This window comes from Leptodactylus fuscus, chromosome 5 (assembly GCF_031893055.1).
Source record: "Leptodactylus fuscus isolate aLepFus1 chromosome 5, aLepFus1.hap2, whole genome shotgun sequence".
NCBI lineage: Eukaryota > Metazoa > Chordata > Amphibia > Anura > Leptodactylidae > Leptodactylus > Leptodactylus fuscus.
The window spans coordinates 101383680-101395611 of NC_134269.1; the positions used below are offsets into that span (position 1 = coordinate 101383680).

General features: G+C 40.6%; 1 protein-coding gene across 7 annotated transcripts in view; it reads left to right on the top strand.

The window, feature by feature from the left end:
• Positions 1-10669, top strand: part of AHCYL2 (adenosylhomocysteinase like 2) — an 82484-nt gene extending 71815 nt beyond the window's left edge. For all 7 annotated transcript variants that reach the window (XM_075273892.1, XM_075273894.1, XM_075273893.1 and 4 more), the window contains exons 10-17: positions 853-941; positions 1070-1140; positions 3014-3108; positions 3279-3377; positions 3883-3951; positions 4660-4738; positions 4833-4953; positions 6251-10669. In XM_075273892.1, the coding sequence (XP_075129993.1) occupies positions 853-941; positions 1070-1140; positions 3014-3108; positions 3279-3377; positions 3883-3951; positions 4660-4738; positions 4833-4953; positions 6251-6257 (630 nt within the window). In that variant the 3' untranslated portion in view covers positions 6258-10669. The remainder of the gene's footprint in view (positions 1-852; positions 942-1069; positions 1141-3013; positions 3109-3278; positions 3378-3882; positions 3952-4659; positions 4739-4832; positions 4954-6250) is intronic.
• Positions 10670-11932: the final 1263 nt, after the last annotated feature.

The following is an 11932-nucleotide window of genomic DNA, read 5'->3' on the forward strand; positions in this document are numbered from 1 at the left end:
TGTGTGTGCTTAGCACACACATTCAGCTCTACTTCATCGGGCTAATAGAATGCATTGGCCAATCAGCGCTGGCCAATGCATTCTATTAGCGTGAACTGAGTTTGCACAGGGGTTCTAGTGCACCCTCGGCTCTGCTACATCAGATTGCTACATCTGATGTAGCAGTGCCGAGTGTGCATCAGATGTGTAGTTGAGCAAAACTGACTCAGCACTGCTAAGTCTGCATTCGCATAGGAATGCATTGGCCAGCCTTCGGCCAATCAGCGCTGGCTCTGCCGGAGGAGGCGGAGTCTAAGGTCGGACCTGAATGGAGACTGGTGTGGAGCTATCTTAGACTCCGCCTCCTCCAGCAGAGCCAGCGCTGATTGGTCGAGTTCCGTACTCTGGCCAATCAGCACTGGCCAATGCATTTCTATGGGGAAAAGTTAGCTTGCGAAAATCGCAAACTGACAGGGATTTCCATGAAATAAAGTGACTTTTATGCCCCCAGACATGCTTCCCCTGCTGTCCCAGTGTCATTCCAGGGTGTTGGTATCATTTCCTGGGGTGTCATAGTGGACTTGGTGACCCTCCAGACACGAATTTGGGTTTCCCCCTTAACGAGTTTATGTTCCCCATAGACTATAATGGGGTTCGAAACCCATTCGAACACTCGAACAGTGAGCGGCTGTTCGAATCGAATTTCGAACCTCGAACATTTTAGTGTTCGCTCATCTCTATTCACTATGTGTTACCTCAATTAAGTTTGTCTGATGTAATTAAAAGCAAAATAAAAAAAAATTCTGTTGCTCTACAGGATAGCGCTCATGTTTTGTGTTTCGCTAGAATCTAATGTCACATTTCTTTTTTTAGGTTGGTAAGGGATGTTGTGCGGCTCTTAAGGCCATGGGCTCCATTGTGTATGTGACAGAAATTGATCCAATCTGTGCTCTGCAAGCTTGGTAAGTATAAGATAAGTGTCCAGAAGCTATATTTTAGGGGAATGGTTATCCTTACTCCTAACTCGTGCATGTGATATAACTTGCAAAAATGCTATTCAATGAGGATATTTCTATGCTTTGTTTTACAGCATGGATGGCTTCAGGCTTGTCAAGCTCAATGAGGTGATCAGACAAGTGGATATTGTCATCACATGCACAGGTATGATATGTAGGAAGAAGTTTATTATACAAGCATTCCTTATAGCCATGTACTCAGAGGTTTACATAGTACAATTGTGTCATTCATTTGGGCATTGTGAATGTTTGCATGTGTTAGCGTTTTACCATTGGATGCATGCCTATGCCTTCAAACTTACATTAGGCAGTTGTCCAGGAAATCGGTTCAATACATCTGAATATGTTTGTTTGTGTGAGTGAATTGGACACTACAGAAGTGGTAAAATGCAAAGATTTGCCACTGTTCGGTTTGTGAAACATCCCTGTTTTTGGTTTACACCACAATTTGTTTTATCCAACATAACAAGTTTACAGTTAGAATCAATTTAAAAAAAGCTCCAGTGTGTTAATATTACTGTTACATACTTGTTATGGCACCCCCTGTGTTCTTTCTATTCCCTTCTAGAACATTCTCCTGAGGGGTAGGCAGACTTCTTACTGGCTTGTCTTCACAATGGGAGGAATAACTCTCACCTATGTGAAACCGGAAGTGTGTGCTCTAACTGAGCTTCTGAACATATTGCAGGGTTCTAAACAATGGCCAAAATGGTCAAAAATGCAAATAATGTCTAATTTGCAGATTGAGCACCGTTTTCAAATAGCCCTGCCACCAAACTGCCTTTTTAAGGTTAAAAAAAACCCAAAAAAACAAAAGACACTATGCAGAAGGCCATGTGTGTCAGTCAACTCTATCTGCATCCTCAAGACACTGACTGAGTTGAAATTAATGGTGAAGCAGGATGACCTCAGCTTCCTGCTTCACCATTCATGATGCCACTATTTCCAGTTTGTGGCACTAGAGATGCTGCACTGAACCAAAGACATATGCATGGAAGAACTTGTATGGTGATCACTGGAGAGAGTTATGCTGGGATGGGGGGGGTGTAACTGGGGAGCATTATACTGTGTGTGGGGTATTGGGGGAAATGTAATCTTTTTTAAAATAATTGTAGTAGAAAACGAAGCAGGAGTAGATATGTGCCATAATTTACACTAATTTCTGGCATCTATTATGGTAAATCTTTATAGGTCCTGCCCCTCTCACTAAACCACACACACTACTTTTGTTACTTTGCCTGCTCCAAAAATGTGCTTTTTATGGCAAAAAATTTGAGTTCTTTTAATATAAATTGTACCTATAGCAGTTGTGGGCATTTTTGATTATCAGAGGCACAATGCTGGTACCTGGATACATGTTTTCTTGTAGCAACGCAGAAGTGTCAAAAATATGTTCACAACAATGCTACACTATCTACAGTCTTTATCATAGAAATTTTCCCGTTTTAGCAACTTCTTTGCCACTTCTTCCCTATCTTTGGCTAATGCATTGAAAACCAATGTAAGAATAATTGCATTCAAAAAGATATAGACTATGATTTCTTGTGCTACATGACACAACAGAACCCCTAGCCTTTGAATAGGGGATAAGTTACAAATTGGAGCAAGTCTCACCACTGGGATCCCTAATGTTTGTGAAAAGGGGGTTGTGTTTCTCACCATTCTGGTCCAACAGGTGCATCCCTGCTTCATTCATTTTCAAGGGAGATGGTCAAAGTACAGGTATAGTTCTCAGTTGTCTCCAGAGGTCCCTTTGAAAATGAATGGAGGTTGCCAGAGCAGCTGATCTGTGTTGGGGTAAAGGTGTTTCATCCCGAAAGACCAGAAAACTCCTTTAAGAGATCATAGTCTACATTATCTAGAGCCAACTATGCTTCCACTGGTTTCCATTGCATTAGCTATAATATATATTTAGTGCAAAATGTTTGTTTTGTTTTGTTTTCCAAAACTGTTCAAGACTTTTGAGAGATGCAACTAAAAAGTATATTGTGTAATGTAATAATTTGTGGATCCATTAGGAAACAAGAATGTGGTGACTCGAGAGCACTTAGATCGTATGAAGAACGGCTGTATTGTCTGCAACATGGGCCACTCCAATACAGAGATTGATGTGGTGAGTAGTAATATCATATACTCAGGATGACCATGTAATAGGAGAAACGGTGTATGAATGAAGAAAGTGAGGCTGTTCTTTTAAAAGAACAATTTTGCAAGCTATTTCTCTTCTACGTTGTTGTATCTGTTAAGTCACATTACATATATATTTCCTTTTCTTCTCTTCAGGCGAGCCTGCGTACTCCTGAACTGACATGGGAACGAGTGCGGTCTCAGGTTGACCATGTCATCTGGCCTGATGGCAAGAGGATTGTTCTCTTGGCTGAGGTATTAGATGCCTCTTAAACTCTAGTTATGTACATATGTCATGAAGGCCTATTGACACATCACAAACCTGAATACAGCTTAATTTGTTATCCTTTACATTATACAATGTCACTATGTACAAGGGGACCTGAACACTGGTGGTAAAAAAAAAAAATGCAGTGGAATACACCTTCACTCATCCTATAGCCACTAGGATGACTCCCTCCAAGAGGTGATTACATGTTGAACATGTGCTATGCGACTCCAGTGAAAGTGTATGGCCCTGAAATCCCAACACTAATCTTATGACTGGAAGAAACAGGGAACCAGGGTCCCCCATTATGATGATCATTAGGGAGTCCCAGTGTTGGGATCTCTAATTGTTGAAGTCTAGTACATGGATGAGTTTCAGATCACGTTTTTTTTTTCTTTTTTTACATATTTAAAAGTATGATAGTTTCCTTTTTTGCTACTGATGGTTCAACAGGTCAGGTATAATGTTTTTGGGTTTTTTTTAAACTTATAGGGACGGCTGCTTAATCTGAGCTGTTCTACTGTTCCCACTTTTGTGTTATCCATTACTGCTACCACACAGGTCAGTATTCCACATTGATATCATTCTGTATATATTGTATTATATACAACTTGAAACCTGAGTCATGAGAAGTATAAGATATAGTAAGCTTACTTTTATCCTGTTTCATACAATCAGTCATTGTAACATTGCCAACAGAAGACCCAGAGAAATAAACCAAGATACCCCATCCCCACAGCTACTGAAGGCCATGTCACTTACAACACTCTATTGCATGAATGTGAATACTGAACTATAAATGTCCCCTGGGCTTGTATTTTCTACACTCTTAGGGTGCATGCACACTACGTAACGCCGGGCGTGTATGAGAGCCGTACACGCCGGCATTACAGCAGACTGCCGAACACTTCCCATTCACTTCAATGGGAGCGCTCGTAACAGCGGCGTTTACGAGCGCTCCTATTGAAGTGAATGGGAAGTTCTCGGCAGCCCTGCTGTAACGCCGGCGTGTACGGCTCTCATACACGCCCGGCGTTACGTAGTCTGCATGCACCCTTAGGCCCGAATTATAATTTCAGCCTGGCAGAGGTAATAGGATTATCTCTGTCGTTCAGAAACAATCCTAAGCCTTTCTTTTGTCTATACTTTTCTATTTAGTATTTATTATTATTATTTATATATTCTTAGAAATAAGTAGTTTCATATTAAACTGTGCTACACTGTACATTGCCCGTAGCTACACTGACCAACTTGTCTGCACATTGATAGGCACTCGCACTCATAGAACTCTACAATGCTCCTGAGGGGCGCTACAAGCAGGATGTCTATCTTTTGCCTAAGAAAATGGGTGAGTTTTAGTGGAAAAGAAAGCTCCTCTTTCAAGTTATTACAACTGCATGTAATTAAAACCAGTTTTATTGGATTTTTTTTTACTTTTTTAGATGAATATGTGGCAAGCCTTCATCTTCCCACATTTGATGCCCACTTGACTGAACTTTCTGATGAGCAGGCCAAATATCTTGGTCTCAACAAGAATGGGCCTTTCAAACCAAACTACTACAGGTATGTGCTTTTAGTTTAACTACTTCATATCCTATGAATGTAAGTTTTACTTTATATCTCTTAAGGACTTTCTATACCTTTTCTATAGCTGTAGTTTGTGTGATTTTTAGGATATACCATGAATCTCTGGTCTCATCATTTGGATTTTTTTGAGGTGTCAAACTCCCTCAAATATTAAACAAGGTCTCGAAATGGTCTACATTTAAAAAAAAAAAAAAAGCCTTTTAAGGCTAAGACCCCACATTGCGGAAACGCTGCTTTTTTGTTGCAGTTTTTTGAGCCAAAGCCAAGAGTGGATTGAGCATAAGGGAGAAGAATAAACTTTTTATAGAATTCCCATTCCTTTTGTAGCCATTCTTGGTTTTGGCTCAAAAAACTGCAACAAAAAAAGCTGCGTTTCTGCAATGTGGGGCCTTAGCCTAAAAGTTCTCAGTTGCAGTGCTGGCAGCCCAGCCATTCTTGGACCAGAAATGATGAGGTCTTGTTTGTGTTCAGCTGAATGCTTGAGCCTCCGCTATATAACTTGGCATTTGTAGCTGTGACGGTACACAAATTGCATGTAACCACCTGGTCTCAGTAGTCACATGCCGTCTGTGTACAGGTCAGTGTCGGCACTAGAATGGACGACCTGTTCTGACTCTCTTACTCGATGTTCAGTGATCAGTAATGCAGCTGTAGGTTCAGGCCTGTAAGTCTGCACCCTCATTACATAAAGGCAATATTTTTTAGTGAGTAGTCTTTAACCCATTAACAGTGTTGCTTAAGCTCTGACTGAGAAGAAGACTTAACAATTTAGCTGAAGAAGAACTCGAGCAATAAAACTGCAGACATAACAGTTACTTTGGTTGCTTTTACTCTGCAGCCACAGTGAGAAGAACCAAAAATTTGGCCTTTGTTTAAATCCAAGAATTATGTTTGTCTATGTCCCACAAGAACTAGAGCTAACACTTGTTGGAGAGTGAGCTGTGTATGCATGCAGATCTCACTTTAGCCTAAAAAAGGAGTTTGGTTGCTATGGGCAACTACAGGATTTTACCTCTGCGCCAGTTTTGCCAAGTCTGCTATCATTTATCAGGCCGTTCAGTATTTACAAGCATTTAAGCCATAATTCCAGATTTTTTTTTTTCTTTTACATTTTGATTTAGGATCCATTCCTAGTTTTGATTTAGGAGAAAAAGCTTCATCTGTGTGCACAAGTCCCAGTCACATTTTCTGGTCATGGGAACTACTATAAATCCAGCTACTAATCAGACAACTACAGCAAGATTTACATCAATTTCCTTGTTTTCTCTTTCAGGTATTGAGAACATATGAATACCACAAACCAGGAGCTGTTGGAAGATGGGGGAATTCTGGAATAAATCAAATGAAAATATGAAGCCTTTCACAGCCACTGTACAGCCAGCTCTTACTCCAAGAACTGGACTTTCTGCCATATTAGCAAACATTATATTAGGGTATTTATTAAAGTGAAGATGCCTAGAATATACTGTCTGTGCTAATCCACAGATTGCTGGGTTTTGGGGGGCTTGTTATTAGTTCGTTGACAAGTCCCTCCAGATTTATGCTGTACTTATCCGTTAACACTGCTCATCCCAGCAGCACATGGGAAGGGGAACACGTTAACAAGCATGAATCCTGAAATGAAAATGAGTTTATTTTGCATTAACTTGCATTTTTATTTTCTATTTTAATATTGATGATTTTGAAGGATGAGAAGTGCGGATGTCTTAATGAAAACTGTAAAGTGACCTAAATCCTATTTTATTGTGGTTTTTAATAGTGCTAGTTTGTTTTTGTTTTTTTGGTTTTTTGGTTTTTTCCTTCCCTTGTCAGGTAATGGAGATAATAGTATTAATATTATTAGCCTCCTCTTAAGCTGCTCTGATGGCTTCAAAAAGTTACAACACTACATAGTCCTTCACTAAACTGTGATACATGTCAGTAGCTACATAATTCAGTGAATGCAAATCTTTTTAATAGTCCATGCTGGCATTTTATCAAATCTGTGTGTTATAGTTTTAACCATGGGTTTATGAGAGGTATACTTTTTGGTGACGTGTGCAGCTTTCTTTTGTCATATAGTTATATTGAACCTTTCATAGGTTAATCTCCAGCCATGGTCCTTTAATTTATAGGACTTCATCAAGGACTCACAATGGTTAGGGGTATGTTCTGTTCTTTTGGGCAAAGTACCCCATTAAGACAGATGTTTAGAAGAAGTAGATATTTAGCCAAAAAAATATGTTCCCAATGTCTTAGAGTTTAAGCAGTTCACTTTAAGGCTGGGGCCCCACTGGCCGGAAACGCCGAGATTTGGCTGTGGCGGAAACTTGCAAAGTGGATGGGATTCATGCAAATCCCATGCCCACTTTGCAGAAAAAATCGCAGCGCGGATACAGTCGCAGTTTTGAAAATCGCATCATGTCAATTATATCTATGAAAACGCCAGCGGCTTTCCCATAGATATAATTGAAACAGAAAGTCCGTGAAGGAAAACTCTGTGAACTTTTTGTTGAAAGCGCTGCGGGAAGAACCGCAATGCATTCACACCACGGTTCTTCCCGCAGCGTTTTAGCATGGAGGTTGCGGCCCGTGGGGCCTTAGCCTAAAAGGACCCTGTCTCTTTGTACATGGAGTCTTACCTGCAGGAATCATGTTACGGAGCCATTACTGCTGAGCAGTTTTATATATAATTTTGTGGGAAAAGATTCGGTATGCAATTTGCAATTTATTCATTTAACCCTTTCCCACTGCAGTAATTATTATTTTTTCCCTCCCTGCCTTTTAAAACCAATCACTGTCATATTTTGCCTTTCACATAGCTGTATCAGGGCTTGTTTTCTGCAGGGCAAACAAATATGGGATAAATTCTTTTATATCCTCTCAGTTGCAAGGATACTTTTCTTTTTCCTTTCTAAATAACATAGATGTAGTTTAGGACACTTAGATTAGAATTCTTATTTTCTGTTTTGTTTATTCCTATTTTTTTTAAAAAAAAACATTTAACTTTATTTTACATTTTTTGTCGACTTCAGTGGTTGGGGGGTGGGGGGGTGAGCTCTCTTACAATATTTTTGCAATTCTTGTGTAATGCAAGCTATTGGAAATCATGGGAGCTTTTCATAGGCCCCTGGCTGTCACAACAATGTGTTACTATACCCTCCAATGGGGAAAGCAATTGCTGCAGTATGGCGGTGCCCATGCACCAGAACTTCTTAGGGGGCATTCACACGACACAGCATTGATTCTGACACGTAAACTCGTGTCAGAATCAGCGCTGCAAAACAGAAACCCATTGACTTCAATGGGTTCCGATTATTGTGCCTAACACATTGAAATCAATGGGTTAAAAAGCCTCCCATTCATTTCAATGTGTTTCGCGCACTAAACGGAACCCATTGAAGACAATGGGATTCTGTTTTTCAGCTCTAATTCTAACATGAGTTTACGTGTCAGAATCAGCGCCGCGTTACATCGTGTGAGTGCCCCCTAAGATACCATAGTTGTAACTTGACTGCAGAATTTGTGCTGTCACCCATTATGTATGGGAAATGTTTATGTCCTGAGCCCCCTCTATGCACCTGCCCAATGTTGTGACAGGGTTTCCCTGTTAACGGTATTGATGACCTATCTGTACACCCACCAATCTACTGTCTACAGCATACCCAGTTATTTGAACGGGAGGTGCAATGACTTGGCTTGGACACTGTTGAGAATGGAGCAGCGCTTCTGGCTCCATTCTCTGTTAGTTTCAGTGGCTACTATGGATAGCTGATTGGCGCGGGTGTTTGTCATCAAACTGTCACCAATCTAACGTCAACTATCTGTTCTATGGATAAGGTCATCAGGGTGTTTAAACTGGACCGCCAACTGGACTGAAGTCCAAAATGAGTAGAGATTTTAGTGATTAAAATGCAGGGTATACAGAATCTTCTCACAAATCTATATATCCATAGTGCGTGGCCCCTCCTGCACTATGACTTGCTTCCTACAGCTGGGAATGCATGTACAAAACTCTGCAGCTGAATAGGAGGTATGAAACGCGCACTTGTATCAGGTGAATGTCGGAAGTAACAGCGGTCATAAAAAAGCTACATGAGGTGGACTTGATAAATGATAACTGAATAATGTTTGTGGCTACTGCGGAGCGTTTGCACCTGTTGCCATTTGACCTTTGATTCGTTGTTTAATGCGGTACTTTGTTTCTACAGCACTGCAAGCCTCACCATTCTGCCATAGCATTTGTGTAATATGAAGCATATAGAGAATAATGACCATGACTGCTGCTAAATGACAAAAATCTGTTCTTCGGTACTACTGTAAAACTAATATCTCCATGATGGTCATTGTAGTCCTATGTTTAGCACAATGCAGTATGTACATTACACTACTCTTTCTCACCTTCTTCAGTCTAAACCAACTTCTGACCACTGAATTGATAGTTGTTTTTGTCCCTCACATAATTCAGAGGTCATTAAAAAATTGCCAGCGTTCCTCATAGTCACCCTCACTTGAAGGGACCTTACACATTCCTTGCTAAAGCTGTGAATTCCTCCTAACCTGTTTATTAAGGAGCAACCATGCAAGCTCCCCAGTAGTAAATCTTGATTTTTGTCATGTCCCACCAGTAACTTGAGTGAAAAGCAGTTCCTTTGCTGATTTTTTTCTGAATCTGGTATGAATCTGGTAACCCTATTTTTGACATCTTTTTAATTTTTAGTATGTAAATTAATCTAGAGATTTTGTTCATTTTACTGCACGTTGCAGTATTCTGCTGCTATGTAACAACAAAGTTCAGATGGTATTGTGTTGATTGACTGTGCTATGGAGAATATTGATTCAATGTATATATACAGTTATATGCAGCACAGCTGTATATCACTGCCCTGTATTCACATACATATATTTCTGCATATTTGTGCTTTATTTTCTAACTATAATCCAAGCCAAGTATTCACTCTTTCTGGCCAGAGTGAACTTTCTATTCCTGTACTCTGCTGCCACACAGTGGTTTGATGGAGATGAAAATCTGTCATATATTACTGAAATTCTAATGAGATCAATGAGGTTGTTTTTTTATTTTGGCTACTCGGTCCACCAGACATACATGCATAAGGCCAGATATTTTATTGTTTAATGCAGTATTCATGGGGATCAAATCACTAGAAATCCAAAGCAAGAACCACTGGGCCTTTTGCCTTATTAAATGAACTGATCATGTGGATCTATATTCAGATTCCAGTATGGCGTTTCCACTCTGTATAGCTGACTAATGCATTGTAGTTAGATTGAAGATTGAAATATACCTTCTAGAGGTCTTTACAAATTTACCTGAATTCTGCCACTCCTGAAGCTTTTCTTAATCCGCAAAGTCTTGTTTTGGTGTCTAATAATCTTTATAGCTAATAAATGAGAATTCCACACTATCAGGACATAATGGATACCAGCAAAATGTATTTACCATTCTCTGGGCATTGACTAATCTATTTCACATCCATGTTGCTGGTGTCCGGCGCACAGTTACATGTAGCCTTCTCCTCAGCAGCAGAGGAGTCTGACAGTCTGCATTTATTGTCCTGTACCGCAGTCAGGGGTTGCAGTGGCCACCGCTGCTTTCTCCACAGTCTTTTCCATTTTAATGTATGAGTGATTGTATTAGCTCAGCAATAAGGAATCTGTAATGTTAAACATGAATAAAATAATGTCAACTAAATGTGTCTTAAAGCCTTTTTTTTTTCTCCAAGAAAATTATTTCTAAACATTAGGTTCTCCCATTGTGGGTTTCAGCATTCCTACTATATACTGTATGTGCTATGTGTGAAAATTTAAAGTTCTTTGTAGTGGCAACTACAAGCAACCTGGGAGATGGCACATTGTTCTGATGCAATACTCAAAATCCAATGCTTCACTTTAGACAGCTATAGAGTTTAAAGGGGTCATTGGAAGTAAGAAGCGTTTCCCTCTCTACAAACATACAAAACACTGCTCCCAATCAGGGCGTCAATATGATACCAATGAGTACTTGGCACACATTTTGACCAAATCGTAAGAGGCCATCTGGCAGCAACAAGGCAACGTTTTTAGTTGGGTCCTTGCATTACATAAGCTCACTCTAGGCCTTGGCTTTCCTGTAAACTAAGAAGTGTGGCTGACTCCTATCTGCCCAAGAACTGTTCTTAGAGCATAATATGGCTGAACTGCACTACCTCTAAATTCACTTGGAAGCCTAAATTCACAGAGAGGCGAGTATATGTAGATTCATTGTCACAGCAGATGGGCTCAAACTGGCATTTATGTCCTTCTTGCAAGCAGAGTGCTGTTGGAAAGCCTTATGTTTGTATTGCTAGTCATTGTAGCGACTGGACATTTAACGTCTATTGCAGGAGTAGACAACCTTTGGCACTCCAGCTGTTTTAAAACTACAACTCCCAGCATGCATACTTGCGCTGCTGTACTTGGAACTCCCATGGAAATGAATGGAGCATGTTGGGAGCTGTAGTTTCACAGCAGCTGGAATGCTGAAAGTTGCTGACCCCTGTCCTGTTGTAGGGTGGTGCTGCCTAATCCCTACCCCATGACACTTCCTGTGCTACACTCTAGTCCCCCTTAACTTATTGTTTACATGGGTGCATCAGTGATATGGCAGTATACACCACATCACCCTTAGCAGTCACATGCGGTATGCCATCAGTGATTGGCTACAGAGTGATGTCATTTATACTGGCCCTCACCTGCTGCAGGACTGGAGCCTGGCAGGTGGAAAACAAAACAGGTAGTAGCCTACCTGAGGCCTCTCCATGAGGAAACCGCTTTTTTCGGCCAGACACAAGGTCGGACATGCAGGACTGACCGCCAGGTAGCCATCCACTGTCCAGTTGGGTGTTGAGGACGGAAACCTGTCAGAATGACACAGGGCAGACACGGGAGTGTGAACGCCCCTTTCCTATAACTTGTGCCAGATTTCTCAGTGATGTAG